This window comes from Mauremys mutica, chromosome 11 (genome assembly GCF_020497125.1).
Source record: "Mauremys mutica isolate MM-2020 ecotype Southern chromosome 11, ASM2049712v1, whole genome shotgun sequence".
Classification (NCBI taxonomy): domain Eukaryota; kingdom Metazoa; phylum Chordata; order Testudines; family Geoemydidae; genus Mauremys; species Mauremys mutica.
The window spans coordinates 59691979-59717947 of NC_059082.1; the positions used below are offsets into that span (position 1 = coordinate 59691979).

Consider the following 25969-nt stretch of genomic DNA (forward strand, 5'->3'; position numbering starts at 1 on the left):
AGATGTGATAATGAATATATTCCCTAGGTACATTTTAGTGTCCCCCCCTATTTTCAACAAAGAGAAAAAAGTACTAAAATTTATATTTTAAGAAAGTTACATATTTACCAAATACTTTATAATGTCTTCCTCTGAATTGTTGCAGAATGTTGGTGGAATATGTAATTTTGGTTTTTAGATGTGTAATATTCACCAGACTGGGTAACCAGGGAGTTATAAAATATAGATTCCCAACCCAACAGACCAAAACTGTCATTTGGTCACTGCTTGTGCCACTGACATGCTGGACCATAACAGCGCCTTTGGTCATGTCAAGGCCTAATTATAGTTTTTAATTTTCAGATCATTGACTTGATAGACAACAAAAAAGTAGATTAAAACATGCTATGCAAGTATTGTGAACCTAAGTGCCCCAACTCTGACAGTTGTAAAAAGGCTGGGAAGGAATTTAGTATATTATATAATGGGGAGAGAGAATAATGGAATGAGGAGCTATGAGCACAGTATAGGGTGGAAATCAATGGCAATCCAGAGCAATTTGTGGGGAGGTGAAAACATACTAAACGAGCATACTTAAAATGATATTACGTAGAGAAAGTGAACTTAAGAAAGTAGCCCCTTTCATCTCAAAGGATCCCAAAGAACTTTATTACCTGTATATTCACAGATAAATCTCTTCACATAACTGAAATGCTCTCAGCTGTAGGATGTAGTTTTGGTAAAAAGGCAGAGAATCCAAGTACTGAACAGTTTAGCAAAGGATGCCAAGGAAAACCCTTGCTTTTATGAAGAGTGTCATGGGATCTTTCACATACATTCAGACCGTCACAGGACCTTTATTTTAAAAGTCTCATGCAAAGGCCCATCAACCTGTAGACCTTCATGAAATTCATTTTATCTGTCTTGGATGAGGGGTTGAGTTGACCCTGACAAAGGATTTAATATACAATATTTTGACCATTAATTTATCTCCTCCGACTGTAATGTAAAGTGATAAGTCAGCCTGATGGCTATTATGGTGTGAACAAAGATAACATCATAAAATAGAAAGTAAAAGTATGTTATCATACGAGTCAGAAGATAAAATAATTTGAAAGGTAGGCTTAATACTTATTAACAAGTGTTAAAGAATTTGATATCACTTACCTCTGTACTAAAGAAGACTGGTAAAACCATATTATATATGAATCAGTGGGTAAATAAGGGAACTTCATGATATTATTGAGGGATAGTGATATTGCACTAAAGAATTAATATGAAATATCAGTGAATTATTATCACATATATAAAGATGACATAAAATCCATTACAAATTTCAAAAATCAATTCTATTCTATATTTTACATGAAGATGTTCACAAAGTGCTGAATAGACCAAGGGTGTGGTTCTCATTTACACTAAGGCCACTTTACACTGTTCTAACAGTGCTGCAAAGAGTCCTTAAAATAGATGCAAATATATACTTACATTAAGGCCCCTTTACGCTGATAAACCAATATAAAATAGCCTTGGTGTAAAGAGAATCAGGCTCAGCATTTTCAAATGTGGATGCTTAAATTTAGATACCTAACTGGCCTGATGTTCAAAGATGCTGAGCAGCCACAACTCCTATTGACTTCAGTGGGAGTTGCAGATGCTCAGCACTTCTGAAAATCAGATCACTCATTTAGTTGTTCACATATGGATTGAGGTGCCTTATTTTAAGCACCCAAGTTTGAAAATATTTCCCATAGTCAAAATGCCAAAATAATTAGGATATAATCCTGCTCTTATCAAAAAGACAAGGGTATAAGCCTGCTCCTATTGAAGACAGACCAAGTTGTTGGTGTTTATTCTTAAAGCACTACTGCTTAGTCCTTTAATACAAATATCTGCCATTGACATAATTTTGGATACAGTTCTGCACATGCACAGAAATCCCACTGAAATATTAAATAAAAGATTACTTAATATTACTTTGACTGTGGGTCAAAAATGTGTAAGTGTCAAAAAATTAAAGCATGTTTACAGAAACTTTGGTGAGAGAATAGTTATAGAAATTTCAGCAGTTGTTAATTTAAGCAAATTCTGTCCAAATTCTGACAAAATCTTTGAAATTTAAATTGGGATGGCCAGTTTCCCATATTGCTGCACCATATTCTCACCACTCTTGAGAATTCACATTTCAGCAACTTTGTAAAAGAGAATTTTCCCCCCTCTTGCCACAATTTTGTTGTTGAAAGTGAAAATTTCTCCTTTCTGGACCAGTGGTGGCATTAGGCACCTGCAACCCATGCAATTACAGGAACCTGTGAGGCAGCAAGAGGCTGCCTGAAAGTCAGGTCCGGCCTGCTGGGAGTCAGCTGCTCCATCTGCTCAGTGCTGCCCAGGGCTCAAAATGCTGGGCTCTACACAATGTGACCTTGCCCACTCCCACGGGACAAACACCGCTACTGTTCAGGCTGAAATTGAAGCACTCCTGCCTGGTTCACATTCACAAAATTGTGTGACAGGAACCACCTGAAGGGACATCTCTTGACTCCACTGGGTCTCCTCTATTCTCCCTGGTGCTTGGCTCCTGCTGGAACCATAATGCTGTTGACTAGATCCCCCTGCAGCCATTCAGTAGCAGCCACTGAGGGGACATAGACAGAAGTAATACAGAGGCATTAATTTGATTGCTTCACTTGGCAAGAAGAGGGGCTCTTCTTTCAACATGAGGCAATACTCCCCACATACTACATTATTACAGTATTGAATTTTGGTGCAGAATTCCATATACAGGGCCTCCACCTCTTCTATCCTCACTTCAAAATCTACAAAAGGACATCCCCCACGAGGGGAAGAATGGCAGCAAATTTAGGTGACATTCCTTTACTTCCAGACTGAAAGTGGGAGATCCATGATGTTCTGCACCTGGATTTCACATCTGAATATTTGTGAAACAAAAACAGTCACTTCCTATGTCCCCCTACCCCATCTTAGTCACATTTGTCAGTCAGGTTTGACAGTGAACTGCTTGGGTAAAAATTGTCTGGTACAAACAAGATTAGTATGATAGTAAAGATTTTCCCAGTGTAATTCAATTCAACCAACTTTTTTGGCAGTTTTGTTGAAGCTGGATACCGCTGGATAAATACAAGCCAGGAAATGATCTGTTTTGTTTATAATTTATTTTGACTTCATTTGATTTCTGGGTATAACTGTAAAGTTGTTAAGTTGTCTCCATGTATTGTGATTTAAATGCTACAAGTATGATAATGGACTTTGATCTTACAGTTACTGGAAATATAAAACAAGATAATAGCAAAGTCAGTGTTCTTACAACACATATTTAACTAAATGTCAACATGTTGCAGTGCTTTAATAGCCTTGATACTGAAATTCAGGAATTCAGGAGAAGGAAGAGGGAGGAATTCTTCATAAAAGGATTTTAGAAAGAGATTCGGAAACCTTTCTCTGTAAATTATTGTTAAGAACACTATTCAGCCAGCCTGCCAACCAGCCAACCATCAGTCTGGTTGGAATTCTCCCTAACAAACAAACAAACAAAACCCTGAAAGTTTTAGCGTGTGAAAACCTAAAGTATTTAAAATAATTTCATTTAGAAATATATAAATCTCAGATAACACTTACAGGCTGTCATTGCCACTGCTACGGAGGACCATATCCTCAGCTGGAGTAAATTGGCACCATTCCATTAAAATCATTAGCTTCAAAGGAGCTGCATCAATTTACAACAGCTGAGAAATTGGTCCATAAAATCTAAATACTGACCTTTTGTGTTAGTAAATCCCTTGTTGCTTTTTACCAGAGAAGGGCTGCTAATGGCAGATAGGCTAATACTTCCCACTGTAATTTCTGCTCAATACTGTATTTGTTTCAGTTCTAATCTGCTACGTATTGTTGCTATGCACTGTTTCCCACAGTTGCCATGTTACATTCAGAGGTGGCTAGGAAAGTGATTCGGGTAGTTTATAAAGTCAGTGACTAAAGTTCAAGAGCTCCTGTGAGTTTGAGCCCCATTTGTTAGATAGTTCTAAGGGTTTATGTTTATACATTTTTCTTTTATGCTTTGTATTTCATAGGGCTATTGTAATTTTGTGTGTGCATACCCACAGTCCTTGAAGCCTTTAAACCCTTCCTGTCTTCTACAGAGGCTTCTGTCTCCCACCAAACTGGTAGAACAGGAGGGATTGTAAGGTTCTAGGAGTGTTGGGTTAATTTTTTTCTGTTAAAGATTTCTTTTTAATGTAATGCTACATACTACATCTAACAGATTACATTACAACCCCTACAAAGTAACATCAAGGGCCAAATTGTGGCCTAGCTTAGGCATATAAGAGAAGGTAGGGCACATACAACCCTTCATGGCCACGCAGGGTTTTAAGCAGGGTTGTATGTGCCCTACTTGCCTCTCTGCTACAGACTTGGAGAGAGAGAGAGAGGGATTGCTCACACATAACCCCCCAACAGAGAGATGGGCAGGGAGTGGGCAAAGACTTGTGCAGCTGAACGGTCATGGGGGTAGTAATCTACTATTAGGAAGGGCCGGTAGCAAATTACCGCTCTCGAAGAAGGAAAGGGAGAACAGACAAGGAAAGGTGCCTGAAATAGAATTCTTTCCCTGGGGTGGTAAAGCTACATCCAATGCTTACACAGGGCAGATGCACAGGCACAATCTAGCCTGAAAATGGGGTGGATTAAGGCCAAATGGCACCTCGATCCACCAAATCATGAAGGTACCTGAGATTCTTGCTCCCAACCTGTTAGCCTCCTGCATCCCAGACAGTGCCTTCTATGCAGATCTCTTCCTTTCCCCAAATGAGCTGCTGCCTGTCACTTCTGAGCCCTCGGTCTTCCTCCTAAAAGGAGCCCAAGTGCTGTGTACACCAACAAAGGGCCAGCTGGCAGCAGTTAGCTTTGCCCTACATCGTCACCTACTCGGCAGTAATCTTCTGCTGTCTGAACCCCATTTCACCTTAATCTGCCACTTGATTTGGGAGATATGCAGAAGTTGTACTTGTGCATAATTACATGTAACAAAGCAGCAGAGCATGGTGAATGGTGTAAAAATGTTTCCACAAACCTTCATTCACATTTTTAAATGAAGGGACACTCCCTTCCTGCAGCACATTGTGGGATTCTAAAACTCCAGGATTGTATCCAAAAATCAGAATGGAATTTATGTGGCTATGCTCACACCCTTTGATGTTTGCAGTCTGTGAAATGTCTAGTGAACAAGATTCCTGGCATGAATGTTTTAGAGGTGAGAGAATTTTAAGAGTACATTGGTAAAATTGGCAGAAAACAGATTTTAAATTCATAAGTGTACTTGCACTGGAAATCTGATTCTAATAGCTAACTTCATTTTTATGCAAAGAACAGAAAAATACCATGTGGAATACATGACCACTCAAAGCTAATCAACACCATTTGAATCTCAGTTATTGCACACTCAAAAGAAAAAAAATGAAGACAAAAACATATTTACACATTTACGAAAATTGCAGCATGGTCATAGATAATTTGTGAGTAGAAAGAGAGGCAAAAAATCAAATAATTTATTAAGTACAAATGGCTGACCTGGCTCTACTAAATATCATATTTTTAAAAAACCACTATATATACAGGTTTCAGAGTAGTAGCCGTGTTAGTCTGTATCCGTAAAAAGAACAGGGGTACTTGTTGCACCTTAGAGACTAACACATTTATTTCAGCATAAGCTTTCGTGGGCTACAGTTCACTTCTTCAGATGCATAGAGTATATACAGTATTAACATACATGTAACTTCTGAACTTAGCACTATGTGCTGTAAACAAATATGAATATATTTTGTAAATATAATTTCAAGATACTTACCAAGTTACTAACTAGGCAGTGTGGAGGGCTAATTAATATTGAAAATGGGTATATCTCATCTTTTTGGGGAGCGTAGTCTGAGGAAAATATGTCTATGGAACATCTCAATCATCTTAATCAACTACCTTTGACTAACATAGTTGGGCTGTGGAATAGGAATTTCTGTAGCTTATTCTTTGAGATCTAATTGATGTGAACAAATCATAGTTGCCCATAGACTCCACCGGGAAGTTTAGTCTGAGTACACACACCCATATCATGTCCATCATCATCATCATCATCATCATCACTCTCATAACTGCATTGGTCGTTGGGGCACCATCGTTGATGAGCAATCAATGTCAATAGTTAGCACAAAGAAAAGAAATTTGTATGTAAAATCCCAGCTAGCTTCCTGAAAAAGGTCCAATGGAGGGAGGAAAAAGTCACAATGAGATAGAAAAACATAGGAAAAAACTGAAAATGAGAAAATCAGAAGCAGGTGTTTTATCCATTTTGTAACTTGGAGATGAATTTTTATTAAGATGTTTAAATAAGTATTCTAAAATGATTCTCTTTTTCACCATTCACCTCTTCTGGGCTTCAGATATTAACAGGATGCATATTGTTTGATGTTTTAGCATCTGTGAGTTTTGTAAAGTAGAATGTATGAACCAGATTGTATCCCCTAGATCTACGTAGAGCATGCCCTCTGCCCTGCAGGCAGCTGCTTCCCATTGAAGCTCTGCTGCCCAAAAATGGTGGGTGTAGCTCAGATGTGGACATTGCAGCTCGGGCTCACAAGCCTACCTGACATGTTGGGTCTGAGCTCTGCAGACTAGCCCAAGGCTCTGCTACAGCTGCAATGTCCACACTGCTGTTTGTAGAGCTCTAGCTCAAGGTGAGCTAGCTGAAGTCTTGTCTTTTTGGGGTGGGAGACTCGTTCCCAGATGCAGTGTAGACATATTGTGAGAGCCCTGTGTCAGTACTACTGGAATGAGAGAAATAAGATCTATAGCATGCTTCATTTATATGAGAGGTTATGACATTGTGCTATCATTGATTGCTTTACCTCTCATTCGCTACTTAGTCTCTTCAATTTTACCATAACTGCACTAGCCAATTCAAAATACAATACGCAAGGAAATGCATATAGTCCACTGAAGATGCTTCAGTACTTGCACAGTGGCTGGTTGGCCAGCCTCGGAAATGCAGGAACCTCAAGTATACTTCAAGCCTGAAAACATCCAAATTTAATAGTAACATTATTTGCCGAAGACCATGTTTTATAAAAACTTAGTCCAGTTTCAGTTAGGAATATAGTCTTCACTTCTGCTTTCAACTTTGTATTAAACTGTTATATAGTATAGCTAGTTCCTGCCTGTGACTGGTTGGCCCCCTTAAGGTGCCACTTGATATACTGAGATACCACTGAGCCCTCTGATGTGTAGCCTTTTGCTCATCAATTTACATGTTTTAAACAGTTGTCAGGTTAAATTTAGATTTGAGCTACTTTTAGGTACCTGGTGAAGTGAATTAGGTAAATGGTTTGTCATCATTTCTGATATTTAGCACTAAATCTACAATAAATGTAAATAGAGGCTTTAATTACGAAGTTCAGATTTTCAGACCTACTTTTGGGTTTACACTTTTAGCCAGCACCCGTATTTCCTCCCTCCTTACCTCATCAAAAGAAAAAAGGATTCTTGGGGTGGTTAGATTTGGGGTCCTAGATTGGCTCATCCTTACATGTAACTCATTAGATTATTAATGATGACCCACAACCATTCCTAAGGCAGTGTAAGCCCCAACATATCTATTGGAGGGGCATGTATTAAACTCTCCAAATAAAAATGGAAATTGAGCAGAGGGATAGGTGGAATCCTTCCACCTCCCCATTCTGTGGACCACCACTGATGCCATTCTAAGACAAATATTGCAGCCACAATTTACTGTCTCCTACTGTCCCCATGCAAAGATGTGAGGGTTGGCTGGTGGATTTGCTAGTCAGGACCTCTCCCCTCCATTTCTCCCTTAGATGAAACTCTCACAGAGCAGACCTTAGTGGCACTCAGAGGGGAGATACCCCCTTTCAGGGGCTCTCCACAACTTACCCACATTGGTGGTTCTGTCTCATCTCAGGTGCTCATGCAGAGAGTAAGATTTGGACTCTAGTGATTGTCAGAAACAGTTCTTATTGCATCCAGATACAATTGACCTGATTTTCAGTTACACTAATGCCCCTTTACATCACTCTGGCAGCATAAATGAGGCAAGGAAGGAAAAGTCCTGAGCCTACGCATTATGCAGAGGTTCACCCTTGTGGGTATAGAACTGATGCAAGAGCTCTACATGAGCTCTGCTTCCAGCCCTCAGTGGAGGGTACATATCAGGAGTGTGGCCAGCCTGCTGCTGCTCTTTTCCCAGCAGCCTTAAGGGGATTATCAGAAGCAGAGCATAAGCTGCTTTAATTTACTTTGGGGCATGAAGAGCCCCAAAATAAGGTGAGCACAAAAGTATCTTAAAGCCACCTTTGCTTCCCTCTCTCTCTTTCTGCCACAAACATAGGAAGCAGGTATCTTTATTACTTATGTTATTCTTTCAGTTTTTCTTTCTGTCTTAGTTGATCTCCCATAGCCCTTTCTAGGGCTCCTAAATTTTGTTTAAATAAAATATGATATTTTAAGAATTCTGTATTTCAAGAGAAACAGAAAATTAATACTAACATTTTGAGATACAGATAGAAGCCCATTTTTTAATTGATAGTAGACAAATGTTAAGGAGAAAATTTTGCATCCAGTGGCAGAATTTGGCCTTAATAATGGAGCAGAACTTCTTGTATAATCAAGTTCTAATTTTGGAGCACATTCTAGTATTCCTGGGATTGTCTAACAATATATTAAGGTCATTTTCAAATTGAATATATTTTATGTAATTAAAGCTTTTGAAGTATGGAGCAATTCTAATTAAAATATAGTACACTGCAGTGCAAAATCACATGGTGAACATTTAAAAACTAAAATCCATCCTATAGTCCCATAATTTCTTACCATATGCATGTTATGAATTCTTTAAACCCAGTTCACTTTGTTTATTTAGCTGTTAAAACTGATGTTTTATTATAAATCTACACTACTTAAAAATCTATACTATTAGACTGAGATTAGTCTTGTAAGTGAAGTTGTGGAAGCCCAAATCATAATGTAAAGTTGGATATTATACTAAAGGGAGGAATCCTCCATTTGCAGAGGAATGGATTAGCTTAATAGGCCTTTTCTATCTCTAATTTCAATTATTTTGCTATACTCTAAATAGATATTGTGTATGTGTACTTTGTTGCCTGAATCTTACTTGCCTTATTCAGGTAAGAAGTCGGGTTGAAATCTGTAGGATTGCTCACATAAGTAAGGTGAACAGAATTTTGCCCATAGTGCATAAGCAGACTTCCTGCAGAAGGCACATGTGGCACATCTTGCTATGTCTATAGGGCCAAATTTGATTATCAACTCTTTTTTTTAGGTATATGTATCTTGTGAAATATAAAGTAGTAAAGCCATTAGAAAAGTATAGACAGTGACTACAAAAGACATTAAGATAATCAAATGACTAGGCAAATGACTGGAATCATTAGCAACAACATCTAATTATTCATAATAAATTGAATTTGGCTGTTGAGTGCTCTAGTGGCTACATTTACTTCCCCATAAAGAAAATAATGTGAGTACTTTAATTTTCACATTAACTGTTTTTACATTGACCAATACCTTAGTTTGAAAAATGATTTATGGATTTCTAAACTAAAATATACAAAAGCAAAGTGCAAGGAGAAATTGTGCCTTCCAGTGAACACTGTGGGCATGTAACAGGGGCTGTACATGGCAGATATTTAAAGGTTCTCTCTCTCTCTCTTTTTTTTTCTTTCTTTCTGTTTTAAACTCTTTGTAGCCACAGTTACATTCAGGGACTTTGAAGATCTTTTCTTTTTTTAAATATACTTGAAAGCTGGGAAAAATTGGGAAGTATTAGTACAATTTGTAGACACTTTAAGCAATACATAATTTGTAGTAATTGGTTAAATAAAGGGAGAAACAGGAATGATTGTTTTTAGGTTGTTCCAGAAAGCAGCTAAAGCAGTACATTATTCCTACAGATATTTCTGTGCTTTGTCATCTGAGGATGTCTTACTCTTGAGCCAGAGTTACATAAAAGTAGTTGAGCTGGATGGAGTCTGTGATTCCTCTCCTGAGGAAGGGACTTTCTCAGCCAGCCACCAAATCTTAAACCAGTACTATGTGGCTGCTTTCTAGAAGAAAATATCATTTTTTAGAATAAGGAAGAACTTTATGGCTGCATAGGAAAGGAGATAAAAGAGTTCCTATGGACCAGCAGCTATGGAGTCTACTTTACCTTGGATGGGATCTTTGTTAGGCAGACATTTAAATCCTTCTGCATGCATCAATATTACCATATAAGACATGTTGGAAGTAGATATGGTAAAAACTTGCATTATATATGAAACACAGTATAGCTATGTATTCAGTATTTCTAACTCTTTTAGGTTTAGATGCCAACTCATTATTGCAGCATACGGGATAAACATCACTAGATTTTTCAGCTACTGTAAATAAAAGAATAAATAACAAAATTACCACCCTCTACAGGCAATCAGGATAATAGAAATCAGAGGTGGAAATGTGCAATTTTATCATGAAGTCCACCCATCTGAAAGTACAGGATATGCCTAATGGAAGGCATGGCCAATATTAAACTGATACTTCACTTGATTTTAACCAAAAAGTATGACTGTTTATATCAATTATAGGGTCCTGTGCACCTTGTACAAAGGTGAACATTTTAATTACAGTGTTCACAGGATTCTAAACAAGAGTTTCAATTTTTTTAAATATATTAGGGATTAGTAATAGAGAGAAGGTTTTGGTCTTTTAGGGTTCACTCCTGCCAGGTGCCGTGTGTGCTCCTGTGGTGTCATGCCCCTCAGCACACACACATTTCCACAGGAGCTGAGGGTATGTAGCACGTAACAGGAAGTGTGCCGACCTTGCAGGATTAATCCCTTAGTGTAGAGTTAATACAAATTGGATCTAGCTCCTCAACTGTAAACTTCTGCATAAGAGCTGAGAGATATTCCAGCTTCTGCAACTGTGCAGGATTTTGTGGTGCAGGAGCTGGATGGAGTTTGAATGAGTCAGGATCTAAGTGCAAAAATTGGGGATCAGATTCTTGGTTATGCTTGCACAGCTCCAAATGAAGTTAGGGAGTGCTATGTACATCACTAAAAGGGCACAATTTGATAATACTGCAAGTCCTTAATTAGATCATTCATGGAATATACAGTGGCCCAAATCCAGATCACCTTGCCGACTATGAGCCTTCAAGTGGGATGATAATATGAGTAAAGGGAGCAGGTTTTGTGCTGGAATGTAGTTTTCTGTATCTTGAACATTTTAAAGTGTATTTTTCATTTTTTTAAAATATATCATCTGGTAGAAAAAAGAATTTTGCAAGAGAAGGCTTATATCAAATCAATAATTTATTGAATTTATAATATTCAGTATTGTGCAGCAAACATATGCCAATGCTCAAATGACAGTATATAAGAATATACTATGTCATAAATTCTCTTTTGGAAATGGCAGAAAATGCATTTTCTGTTTCAGCATCATATTAGAAATTTAAAAGCCAAAAATATTTTACTTTCAATATTCTCCTTTAAGTTCTACTAAGTAAATTACATTTTTTCTGTAAAATATAGGATTTTTTACATTTTGCATTTAATGCCCTTTAGTGTATACATTAATATAAATATAGCTTGATTTTTTTAAACTTTATACATATATTTTAGCATGACATATTTGTAACACTAAACATAAAGCTTCCAGTGCAAGCATTTGTACATAGTCCATATTCAGATGTCACCATTATTTCATTTAAAAGATCCCAGCATGTCTACCTCATGATCCTTATAAACTATATAGTACTGAAATACGTCAACACTTTTTTTTTGCTACGTTCATTAAAATTAAGCACCCTTACCCTACCCCATCTGTAAACATCAAGTCAATTGGCAGCTAGCACATTTCCCAGTCAGCAAGCAGTATTGTGAATTTTATCTTCTCTTGCAGAAATCAATTCGTCTTCGTTGCAGCAGATGAAATTTCTTGTAACACCTCTGCAGGTAACAATCATTGATACTTCTTGATGCATCCATCCAGGTCTCAATATCCTTTTTCACATGCTGCAGTTAATCATTAGAGAAAGCTTAGTAAAGTCCATAATATAAATCTTTGGAATAGTTTCACTAAGGTATAGCTTGAAACCTTTAGGCTTTGCCATATAAAAGACATTAGGTTATTTTGCTGACTTTGATGTTTTATTTCCAGTTTCAATATTGTGTGATCCAGAAAAGTAAGAATATATTGAAGCTTCTTAAATTTACTATACAGTACGACCAAAATTGTTACCAAAAATTCCCCAAACAGAAATAAAGATAGGATTAAAGGCATAGATACCTGTAAATACTGTGGATTTACCAGTTTTCTGAATGACTCTTTTGGGGCAAATGGTGCCCACAAAGATAGTACAGACCCCAAAGCACATCAAAGTCTGTATTTGCAGAAAGGATAGTGAGAGAGAAGATCTGTATATCATCAGAGCATCACCCTAAGCAAAGGCCCTCTGTTTCTTTGCTAATATAACATTGTGTTATAAGGACCTGGGTACAGAGGAATAAGCATTGTTTTTATAAGATATTTGCAAAAAGTAATCTTATAGATATACAGATTATACCAAAGGAAATCCTCTCTGTTACATAATGTAGTTGGAACAGTCTGAATCTTTATACATATAAGGATGGAATTATTTTGCTACCTAAGGTGAAGCTCTGCACAGAAGCCAAAATAAATAGTAATAACATTGGGCCATATTCTGCCATTGATTATTAAGCAAAAATCTTATTGATTTAATGGGAATTCTGCATGCAAAATGATTGAAGGATACACAATCTAAAACAAAATGTTGGAATTAAAACACTTATTTATAGGATACCCTATTAATATCAGCAACAGCAAATGAAAGGTGAAGACTGTACACTTTAGAACATACTGATCTATATTCAAATACATCAATAACCTTCAATTTGTGTCAATGAAAATTATATATAGTAAGATCAGCATATACCGACTTTTGTAATGTTGTATGCAATTTACATGTTTCTTAAAGGTGATCTGAAAAGTTCTTCTTTTAATACAAACTGTATTAATTAGTAGCAGTGTGTATTTAATTTTATAAATTGAAAATTGCATCATATTTGAAAAGACAATATTAGAAACTCATTTGCTTGGTCAAAACCTGAGTTCAGGATTCACCTGCATCTAAATGCACAGCTTTAGCCTTCCTCTCTCCCGCTCTGCTCCAGGTTTTAATGAGCTTATCAGTTCTAGCCCATTTCTTAAGTAAAGAAGAAAGTTCTTCTAATAAACTTTGTTTTCAAAGACATATATACTTAAGTCCTGGATATTTAGCAGTGCAATGGCCCTGCAGGCAATTTCCTGTCCTGGAAAATGAATTCCATGGAATAAGAATGAATTTCTGTAATAAAAGGACTTCCTTCCTTCCTTCCTGCAGGACTGGTGGCATTGTAAATGTCCAGGACTGTACAAACATGCATTATGTCACTGCTTTGGAATCTTATGGTATGGGTCTCTGCCAGTGACTTCAGTGTATTGCACAGGTGTAACTGAGGACAGAAATTGAGTCTTTGTATCTATTTACAAAAGCTTTTCGTTTCACCTTAGCTTGCCTGCATTGTATGGTTTTAGAAATAAGTTTTTGGTTAGATACAGTTTTTAAAATGATAGATAAATCAGTAAACAGCTGACGGTAGATGCTTTTCTTGTTATGTGATCTGAGTGAGTGAGCTTTTACTAGCTAATGAGAGGCCTGATCTTGCATTCCTTGAACAAAGAAATCTTACACTGGAGTCCAAAGGAGTTTTGGGTGTGCAAGGAATTCACACTCAGGTCCACATTCACGGGTTTTACAATGTAAGTTGCTAAAAGCTTGTTGATTTAAATCACTAGTTTTCATGACAAGTTCATCAGTGTTGTTGATTTTTAAATCTCAGAATTGAAATACAATAGGCAAAGCTGCACTTTAAATAATGTTTGCCTCCCGTGCTTGATTTAGGTCAGACCTTCCAAATCAGTAAATCTAGTGTTCAGCGAATTAATGAAGTATTTTTTAAATTATTTTATTAAGACACATAAATTCTAAACTGTCCTGTACTTCTGTTTGTTCTTGTTAAACAACTGCAACCTGAGTAACTTTATACACATGATTAGTCCAACTGAACTTAATGACATTACTCATGTGTGTTCGTAGGACTGGGTTATACTGAATGTACTGTTCAAAATATGGAATTTGTGTGTGTGTTTATCTCACCCCCCTGAAAATGATGTGTGTGTGTGTTTGTGTGAGTGAATAATAATATAACTAATCAGAAAAACAATGGTTAAAGTTTAATCAGATTGAAGGGAGGGTTTGGGTGATTTCTCTGCCTATAGTGAAGGTCACTCCTCTCTTCATGCTGCTTAATCATAGATTATTAGGGTTAGAAGGGACCTCAGTAGATCATCTAGTCTAACCCCCTGCTCAAAGCAGGACCAATCCCCAAATGGCCTCCTCAAGGATTGAACTCACAACCCTGGGTTTAGCAGGCCAATGCTCAAACCACTGAGTTATCTCTCCTCCCCCCACCCATTCCTGCCAGAGATGATTTAACCCTGAAGTACATAAGATTTCTTCTGAAGAGTAATTATTTTACTTGTAGAATGAACCAGATTGCACCGTATCAAGTATTTACAATAAATGAGTTTGGAGAAGGCTCTCCAAGAAAGTGTGTTGTACAGGAACGTCTGTAAAATTCTCACACGTAGTGCCTTCAACAGATGTTGGCTTGCCAAGTGGTTTTTCTGTCTTCCTTGGTTATGGTTAAAATAAGACACTCAGAATGAATGTAGAGAGTAGTGAGCTCATATCAAACACAGATATCTCTGTCAGGAGGATCCTTCCGTAGGACTTTTTAATATCTGACACTTGATGGAATCTGGTGCTTTCTAAGGCCAAAAATAATTACTCTTCAGAACAAATGTTATATGCTTGAGGGCTAGGTCATCTTTGGCAGGAATCATTAAACAACATGTGGAGAGTAAATTAGATCAGAGGAAGGGAAGCCATCCTGACCCTCCATTCAGCTGATGGTGAAATTTTAACAAACATCTCCAGAGAACCCTCTCCAGCACATTTCTAGAAATGGGCATATAAGGGCAGAATTCATCCTGAAATGCAGAGGCATTTGGCATCTCACAGCATCAAACCCCATGTGAGGGCAGAACATGGCTCTGAATGTGTTGTGGCTCAAAATTTGTAGTTGTAAATACATGTTGATTGCAAAACAGTATTTTAGTAGTAATGTTAGTATATTTGAATTATTTCCCCAAAGCAGAATTTAAATTTTTACTTCAGGTTTTATAATATCAAAATGCAGGTTCCCTGAAGAAAGGTGCTTGCTGGGACACACATTTTGCTTCTTGTAGTCTTGTGTAATAAATGGATACTCTGACTATTCTAGATTTATACCTCTCTTCCTGTAATTTTTAACTTCTTGCAACTCTGCTCTACAATACCAACAAAATCCAGTGTGCTTGCATAGTTGATACTGTTTCCCTCAGAAGCATGTGTGAACTGCTTGTTTATGGTTTAGGTGCGATAGAGAAATGGGCAAAGTTTATTATATGAACCTGCTTTCTGACTGAAATGTGGTAGAAGTGGATATAACATCTTTTTTTTCAACTCACTACTTTATTCATTTCCCTTCTTCAATCATAGTTATCCCCCCCAAAGGAAATAAGAATGAATGAATGAACAAACAAATGAAACATACCAGTGTATTTCTTAGCTTTAGAAAAACACAGCCAAGTACTTTGGTGAAAGAAAGTCTCCCCAAAAAGATGACAAATTCTGATTGCTTTAATTTCTAACATTGCAAAACTATACTATTTTTATCACTTGGCTTATAGATGAAGCATCAGGCACCCTACGAAGTTGTAAATGGTTTGAGTGGAAGGTATAGTTTTTAAAATCATTTTGATTGCCAGGTTTGCAAAGTTCCCAAATACTGCCATTGATCTGTGCAGTTTTCTGGCACCAGTGGAAGTTTTATGCATGGAGCACTAGCAAGATATGGTAGACAGTTATTTTAAAGTGAATATTTTCATCAGTATATAAATGTATCTGAGATGCCTGTATGCTGAACCTTCAACATGATACACAGCTAATCATATCTGGACAAATTCTGCCCTCAGACAGCTCACTGCCTTACTCAGAGATAAAGGGGGGAGATACTGGCCAGATATGGAAGTTTAAAAGGAATTACCAAGAATTACATATGAAAATAATCTAAATCAATTTTCAAAAGTGCAAGAATACAGTCTGAGATATTGGCGTCAGCTTTATTTAGATCACATTGTAAAGACATATAAGTTCACTTTTGAGAATTCCTTTGTGCTGCCCTAGGGGTTGACTTCATTTCATGCAGCCATTTGGCAGAGCAAAGAAGCACTTTGAACGAGATACCTTTCTTATTACATTTTCCCCTCCCACTAACCTTGTAAAACCAAAGATGAAGGGTAGCTGGAGTACCTGGAAGATTCTTCTGCTACTACCATATTTAATGTTAATGTCTGTGTTGCTTTTCCCTGTGAAAAATGACAAATAGTGAGGTTTGTGCTTTGAAAAGGGTAGGAAATGTTGTACTAATGCATACAATTAATTTTCCTCAATAAATTCAAGAATTCCTTATGTTAGCACTTTAAAAATCCTTTTACTGCTGCTGTAAATAGTTGTGTATGGCTTATATGGAACTTAATTTGTTACTGCTCCTGGTAGTTGTTGTTATAAGATGTGCAACCATGGGATCAGTTGATAAAATCAGTAAACACTTGGATTATCCTCTGTTTTTTCTGTAGTGAAGTTTGATTAATCCTTCTATCTCACCCAGTGAAAACACTGGCAGCCCTTGTTGGCATCTTTGTCATTATCTCTTTGACAGCTTGCCTTCCTTGTGCTTACAGTTCTAGGTCAGTTCACATGGCTAGTCAAATGTGACAACATGACAAGATTAAGTAAAGCTGGGGTTCTGTGATTTGTAAATGGAGGATTTGCAATCTGAAGCTCTTTCGATAACAAAAAAGTGAATAATCTATGTTTCTACTGATCTCAACAGGTGTGTCTGTGTGTGTCAATGCATTCCTTGCACTATGCTCTTAGAGTAATGCAACTATGTCTTAATATATCCAGAAACTAATTCTGTGATATGATGAAAATATGGGACTTGAAAGGTAGATGCCATTTCTGGTGTCTGTGTATACATTTATGGTTTACACACATGTGCAGTAGACAAAGAACAAATGGCAAAATCTGTATGTTGTCACACTCATTACACTTCAAAAGCTGAATTTAAAAAAGCAGTATTGTATACTGCAAAGTTTAGGAGTAAATAAAAATGCAGACTTCATAAAAAGTTATGTTGTCAAGTACACAGTATAGTAATAGTATGATAGAAAACAACCTGTTAAATACTTACAATATAATAATAATAATAATAATCCAAAAATACTTTGCAGACTAAACCAAGAATCATTCATTTCCTGTAGATAGGCAGCCACTTTTCAGGTGGAACATGGTATTTACTATGCTTCAATATCCCCACGCAACAGTTTTTATTAGGAGAATTAGTATCAGCATAACGAGAAAATAACTATCCTGGTAGAAATTATAAGCAGGAATGTACGTAGGCAGGATGTAATTATCAAGTTAGAATTTGACTTAGACATTAGGTTAACACCCCCGTTACACTCACACACACCCCGTTCATTTGACAAGTACCTTTGGACCAGTAATAAACATAAGTGATCCAGACTGGATTTTACATCTGAAATAAAATCCTTGAGCAGCACCCAGACACTAGCACCATGCTGAGGCACTAATTCACTTATGACTCAGAGGGGAGAGCATCACCTATGGTATCACCAATCTTGTAGCATCTTGGGTATTTCTGCAATCAAAATATTGACCTATCCTATTTAGCTGACCGGATCTGCCAAAGTGGCATCCCACTGTCAGGTGTCTGCAGGTATATAACAAGCTACAGGGAAGGATTGAGGGGGATTTACACTTTTAAGTTCCTTCAGTGCCAGACAGTAATGGGAATTGTCGATGACACCCCCTACCAGGCAAGAGAAAAACTGGTGCTGTCAATCAAAAACTCCTCTTACTAACAAGACTAATAATAAACAAATGCCTCCACTGCATGAGGTTACCACAATTGGGATGAAAGGCATTAATAAATAAAAACCCACACAAAATAGGACCCCCACAGGTGCTAAGGAAATGTCAAACTCATGTAAAACAGGCCACAAAGTTCTCTATTACTTGATGAATTTTAGGAAGATCGTTACAGGTAAAAGTAATACCACTGTAAATTTCCCTGAAGGACAAGAAAGCAATGGAAGAGGAAATGTAAAACACACACAGGGCTGTTCCTAAGTAGAGGCAAGAGTCATAACTATTTCCACACAAATATCCCAGCAAAGGCTTTATGTCCTATGGAAGATGAACAAAATCTTTCTGTGGAATCCTCCACTAAGAGGTCTGCATTCAGAGGAACTTTTATTAGAAAATACACTTGCAGTATACAAGAAAATGTATACACCTGTTATGTATTAATTAGTTAGTGCCGACAAGTGCTGAGCATTTTAGAGACAAGGAGAAAGAAAAGGTTGAGGCCTGAAGGATCTCAGAGTCTAAGTTAGGACTCGTGTCTGGAGAGTCCAGAATCACTCTCCAAAGTCTGTAAGGCAGCTATCCAGCCTTTACCATATTGAAATGCAAACTCCATAGCCCAAAATCAAACCTTGTGTAAGCAGGTTAATTATTGAGAACCTTGGTGTTTCACCTTCTTATGATAAGTCTGAATTTGGTTCCCTATCTTTCTTTTAGTTCCTGGGAAATTGGAAATACTGCAGATCACTATTCAACATTTCAATTTATAAATGTTGCTGGGCTAGATGGAGGAAATTTTTTACGAGGATCTCCTCCTAGAAATCCCATCTTATTGTCCCATTCAGGGGTTGGGTGCTGGCTCCTTCCCTCCAGCTCTCTGAAAGAACAGCTCTACTAGAGCCATGCTTCCAGGGATTGTCCTGGCCATAGCTGCCCCAGAACCCTCAGTGAGTGTGGAGGGTTCCACAGAAAATTTTTATTATCATTAGAGATGACCTCAAATGTATTAGCTTTTCTGGCTAATACTATATAGCAGAGGTTCTCAAATTTCATTGCACCGCAACTCACTTCTGACAACAAAAATTACTACATGACCCCAGGAGGGGGGAGTGAAGTCTGAGCCTGGCCTCCCCAGATGAGGGGGAGCCAAAGTCAAACCTCATGACCCTTTGTGTGCCAGGCACAATTACAAAAGGACTTTTTTCCTTTTTGCTATTTAAAAGTATCATTAACAAGCATGACTTCACATGGGATGTTACAGGATCTTGTACTGCAAGTATTTTACTTGTGAACCCTACCATACCATCCACATGATATGAAATGAGGAGTTGAAACATGAGTAGCTGCTTTATACTGTATTGCAGTACCTTTGTTTTCTTAAAAAATGTCAGTTGTTGGGCAGGAAATAGAGGCCTGACACCAGCCCCAGGGTGACTTCTTAAAGTCTGTCATGGTGATCCAAGGGACCAGTAGATTGGCTGAGGTGACCAGTCATTGCAACCATTTATAGGGAGAGAGGCAGGTCACCATTGCAACTAAGCCTTCCTTTTCTCTGGCCACTGAAACCTGCCTGCCTCTACTCTGACTCCTTCTGCCCCATAAAAAGATAAGAATGGTCATACTGGGTCAGACCAAAGGTCCATCTAGCCCAGTATCCTATCTTCCGACAGTGGCCAATGCCATGTGCCCCAGAGGGAATGAACAGAATAGGTAATCATCAAGTGATCCATGCTCTGTCGCTCATTGCCAGCTTCTGCCAAACAGAGGTTACTGACACCATCCCTGCCTATACTGGCTAATAGCCATTGATCGACCTATGCTCTATGAACTTATGTAGTTCTTTTTTGAACCCTGTTATACTCCTGGCCTTCACAACTTCATCTGGCAAGGAGTTCCACAGGTTGACAGTGCATTGTGTGAAAAAATACTTCCTTTTGTTTGTTTTAAACTTGCTACCTGTTAAAAGCTTCCATGATGACCTTCAAGATCAAATAGTCATTAACGAGACCAGGATTCTGCTTTACATGGCACCTATTGGTTGGGAGGAACAGTTTCCCTGGCATCACTTTTTTCCACTGGTCAGCGCCAGGGTTATCGTGAAAGAGACAGAAGTCACTGCTCATTTTGTTCTACCTTCTGCTGCCTAGGCAACCCTGTTTATTCAGTTGATAAGGGTAACATTATCTATTTCTAAAATTACATTAGGTTAGTGCTTTATTGTCAAATAGCAATAGCCATCAACACACGGAATTTCAGCAATTGAAAGTTACACTGGTCCAAGCTCTAGTAGCTGCAAGACCAAGGGACAATCATTGTAAGGTCAGATAGTCCATTAACCGTTACAGCTAATAAAAATGCTTTATATTGTGGAAGTATTAGAATTATTAGCTTTCCAGTGATACAAGTAATCTGTTTCTAGCCCTGGAAAATTACAAGAGATTGGACTATAAAATTACATCTTTCTGATTGCTGTCTTTCTCATCTGAATCTTTACTTCATTTTAGCCACCACATGTTTAAAAACTGCTAAAGCTCAAAACTTGTACTTTATACTATTTGGGTTAATAGCCATTCTCAAAAGATCCTAGTAATTTCTAATTTATGGGTTACTAAACATATGTCCAAATTGAAAAAAAAATTGGGAGAACAAAAATAGTAATCAGAAGGAGATAACTTTAAATTTCATTGTCTCATGACTGTTGAAACGGATATTTAATGGCCCACAGCTTGGCAGATTGTTACTAGGGCCAGTGAAAATTCGGATTCAATTTGCTCAGTGCACAGCAATTTACATAATCCCAACAGTGACCTGCCAGGGAAAGAAGTCTTTGGGACAGACGAGTAGAAATATTTTTAGGATCAATATTTTTTTTTCTAAATATTTGTTTTGGATTAGTGATGAGAGAAAATCAGATTCCTGAATTTAGTTTTATTTCATACATTCCTTTTATACTGCTCAGATTGTTCTAGCAAGGAAAAGTGTGTTAATTGGCCTCGTACTATAGATTATGAATTTTCCCCTGATAATTTTGTTATTAAACCTAATAGTATATATTATTAAACGGTTTTCAACTGATACAATGGACCAAAGTCCTCAGTTAGGATCAGAGCCCCATTCCCAGGGTTAGGTGCACAGGGAAAATATGGTCTCTGCATCAAAGAGTATACAATCTAAAAAAATAAAGAACTAGGAGTGGAGTAAGGGATACATTCCCCAGTTTTTAGAGACTTCAGAAATACCTACACAAAATGTAAAAAATGACACCTTGGAGCGATCATAGCCAATTGTTTATATTTGTGAACACTGTTCATATGCAAGTATCATTTAGTCATTTTAATTTTTTTAAAAAAAATCTCTCCCCAGCAGTTAACAACAGATCCACTTTTTCAACAGTATTTGAGCAATTTTTAAACATGGTGAGTTCTTACCACATAAGGTAATCGATCCTGAAGCCAGTTTTTACTCTATTATTACTCTGGCTATACTCTGACAAATTCCCATGGAATTAAATGAGAGTTTTGCCATAAGGAGTGAGTGATATGTAAGGATTTCAGGACCCAGCCCCATGTGAATATTTACAGTGATGTTCTAAACTAGGATGCTGTGCTTTATTTTAAAATTTCATATAATTCTATCAGAGGGGTAGCCGTGTTAGTCTGGATCTGTAAAAGCAACAAAGAGTCCTGTGGCACCTTATAGACTAACAGACGTTTTGGAGCATGAGCTTTCGTGCGTGAATACCCACATGCATCCAATGAAGTGGGTATTCACCCATGAAAGCTCATGCTCCAAAACGTCTGTTAGTCTATAAGGTGCCACAGGACTCTTTGTTGTTCATATAATTCTATCATCACTGTTATGCAGATCCAGCAGTGGTAGCAATGTTGTGTGCCGCCAGCACTTTGTCAACAATGTTTTTAACCACCATGTCATCTACAATTTCACTTGTGAAAAATGCTGGGACATCTCTTACATTGGTGTTCCCACTATTTGTGCACCAATGGGAAATTATAATAAAACGTCCATCGTAAACATATCCTGTGAGACAATGATTTGTAATTCTTTATGATGGGTACCTATAGTTGGCATTGACACGGTGATTTATCAATTTGTAATATATACTGTTCTTTGTGAAATCATTTACACTATTAAACTATTCCAAATATATTTTCCTTTTTTTAAAAAAAAATATAAATATATGCCCTAGTACATCATTTACCTACAGTGATTGTTTCCAGTGTAAATTCTAAAAGAACATTGAAATAATACTAATTTTAATGAAAAATAAGCATGCTGACAAAATTGTGGCTGATTGAATGAATAAAAGACTGGATCACATGGTGACTTCCCGGGTTACTGGTTTCCAATTTGACAATATGCCTTAAATCCTTGCTCCCATTTTCAGAATGGAATCTGAATCTATTCTGCTAACCTTGTGAGCTTCTAGATTTTCGTGTCACGCAAGGGCGTGTTTAAAAATTAGCATTTAAAAAGAAGACTACTTGCTTGAAGTTTAAGCTGACACTGTTCCTTTTCCTCTGTGGAAATGAAATTTATTAATCATAATAAAACCATCATATTCTGAAGGTAGAGGTCACCCTGAGGAGAGAAAACTCTATTAATCACAAAGGAATTTTCAATGCATTTTCCCCAGATAATATCTGAGCATGGGTTTTCTCTTCTTTGTAAATGTATTCCTCCATGGTAGTGACTTTGTTTCTTCATAAAGACTTTTATCCAGTAGTTTGCAAAATTGAGAATTTCTCCTTTTTATTTTAAAGCAACACTTGTTCTGTTTTATGCTACATTTGGAAAAACTCCTTGTTACAAAACGCTTTGTATATAGTTTTAAACTAAAGACGTGGGAGGGTTTGTTTTGTTTTTAACATGCACTCATCTGACAGAGTGGGATTTCATGTTCCTATAAATCCTTTTGGCGCCTAAAACTGTCAGTTGAGGTGTTTGTTATTTTCACATAGTAGTAGTGTGGAAGGTTAGAAAAGATTATCTTTATTTTAATATCTGAAATAAGAACAAGCTCTATAATGGAGAAAGTTATCTGAATAGGAATGCAAAGTAAATTTTCTTAAGATACAATGATTTATATTTAATAGGAAGCAATTATCTTATCAAGTTGACATTTCATTGTAGGATGAGGAACATATCCCAACTGTACACAATTGGGTCAATAATCATGCTAAGATAAATGCTTTCTACTTAATGTAAACCACTGATAAGTGATTTGTTTCCAAAAGAAAATCTTAACCGTGGTGGTGCATGCTTTGTGCTCATCTTTTCCCACTGGATATTGAAAATGCTTCATGTTCTGTTTGCTTATCCATATTTTCCTGTGTGTGCTCCAGCTCTCTGTATGGTATCTACACTATTAACATTATTTCAACAGTGATATAAGCGTGTTATCTGCCAGAGTAGTTTAGATAAATGCACGGTTATTGTACTGAGGACTGGGAGTTCTGTATTATCCCTCCCTACCTCTGACTGGGCCTCCCTACATATCTGCATCCACATCACTCTGATGATCTCCCCTGGCTACAGCCCACCTCAGGCTGTAATAAACTTCCCATGTTTGTGAGGCATTATGAAGTGTGGGTGGTGATACTCTTAGACAGACTGTGATGTGGTACCAGAGTTCAATTTTACAAGCAGAGAATGGGGCAAGACAGTAAAACTGGAACTTACATTTGATGGGTTTGTATGTATCATTCAGCACCCCGGGATGAGCAGGGCGCAGAACAACTAATAGGTCACACAAGCCTAAGGCCTCACCTTCCGTAATGGCCTCTATAGATTTAAACTTCCATCCCTTGCGCTGAACGGCAGTGATAATATCAGCTCAGATAACCATTAAATCAACAGCAAAGACAAAATTGTTCCTATCTCTATAAAAAGATAACTAAAAATAAAGCAGAACCGTGGGTGATAATAGCGTATATAATTCTCCCTGTAACATGGTTATGAAATTTAAGGATGTATGTATTATTGGGAACCAGTCTAGTTTTTACAAGGCATTATTTCTTCGTCCTTGTTTGGTCTTTATTGGAACCTATGATACCTTTATATATGCTACAGTAAATCAAAATTATAAAGAAAACCAAAATAGATCTTGATAATTTTATTTTCAAATGACTCTGGTCCAAAGACAGGCTTGTGGATATCTTGTCAGCATCAGCTCACATGAGCTAGCAACAGAACAAGCAAGCAACTCAGTAAGGCAACCTAACCTGAACCGTTTTCTCCTATCTATTGTGTTCTATGGGAGCTGCTGGGTACTGAATCCTCAGGAAAATCAGGCCTTTAATTTCCATAAATGGGAGCAGATAAGTACAGAGCACTCTTTAAAATCTGGCTGTCAACTTCAGAATCTTTTAAACTCAGTGGCATTGACATAAAAATCTAATCCCTTGCACATGCATTTGCATGCGGCAAGAGAGGTGCTAATGTGCTTTATACACAAACCCCTTCTACAGGCTGTTCCCAGGGCTAACATTGGGCACATAAGGCAGAAGTTAGCCACCCACAGTTCTACCTCCTTTGGGGAAAGTCATGGGAAGAATGCATTTCAGAAGGCGCATAGCGTTGGAGAAAGTAGTATGTCCATATGCATGAGCGTAGGGGTCTTTGGTTTGTCTAGGTGGCTTTATTTGCATATGCACATATGAGCACTCCCCTCAAAGCCATACCTTCCACAGTGTCAGTGACCCATGACTTTGCGGCTCAGACTCTCCATAACTCAGGCATAGCTAACTTCTGAGTTATGCTCCCAGTGTTACTGACAAGTTTTCTGCCATCCACACATATGTGCAGCACTTGCTGCATGAACTGTCTTCTTTGTACTCATAGATCATAATTTTGTTTATTCCATATCTTATGAGAGATAATCAAATGGAAAAGTGCAAACATTCTGAGGCGACAAGGCAGGAAGCTGAAAATTAGGAATATTTGGTATCTACCTCATGCAGTGTTGTTATAGAATGAAACATTCTGGTTTTACCATGGAACACTTTTAAGGGCAATAGTCTACCCTGGGCACTTGCACATGAAATGTGGCACCGTGTTCAGTTTTGTATTTGCAGATGTTCTAAAGATAATAGAAGTAAATAGTAGATTCAAGAAGCATCAACACAGATAATCTGTCTTCATTTTTGCATTTTAGCCAAAGTTTTTTTCCTCAGTGTTATGAAAGTGTTAAGGGCTAAATTTTCTAGTGTCTACTAACTATGTGTGCTTAAGTTACCAGTATCACACAGGTAGGGCCTAATTTTCAGAGGTGTGAGCACCTATAGTTCCCATTGAGGTCAACTGGAGCAGTAGGTGCTCAGAAACTGTCAATTTAGGCACCAATATCCTCCCTTGTAAATCCTTCCCACCCTAGGAGCACTGCAGAGACAGCACTCAATTCCTGGGGAAAATGATCTATCAGCTCTATAGCCACCCTTCCGAGTCACTCCGGATTAGTGATGATTGGCTCAGGAAGTAGCTGCGTTCAATATACCTCAACTAGAAGGAAAAGCAAGCATTTTGCAGAACATTTGAGGGTAGTGACAGTAAGGACTCTACTCTACCTACATAAAGAGAGCTTACAATTTTCAGTTTGCACTCACTAAATCTCCTAATTCTTTCCATCAAGGGAGCGTGGTCGTACTTCCATGGAAAGGACAGGGTGTCCCACTCGCCTCAAATCCATGAGGTCCACCAGAGACAAGGAGGCATCTTCTCTGCCCCCTTATTGCTGCCCACCAGTTCCCTTTTGCTTCTGGACAGCCTGGG

General features: G+C 37.6%; 1 protein-coding gene across 12 annotated transcripts in view; it reads left to right on the forward strand.

Moving 5' to 3' along the window:
• Positions 1-25969, forward strand: part of RBFOX1 (RNA binding fox-1 homolog 1) — a 2584986-nt gene that overhangs the window by 2553320 nt on the left and 5697 nt on the right. Inside the window, exon 18 of one of the 12 annotated variants that reach the window (XM_044979735.1) lies at positions 11965-12017. The exons of the other annotated variants lie outside the window; for them this stretch is intronic. Within the exon in view, the coding sequence (XP_044835670.1) occupies positions 11965-12017 (53 nt within the window). The remainder of the gene's footprint in view (positions 1-11964; positions 12018-25969) is intronic. 12 annotated transcript variants of the gene reach the window in all.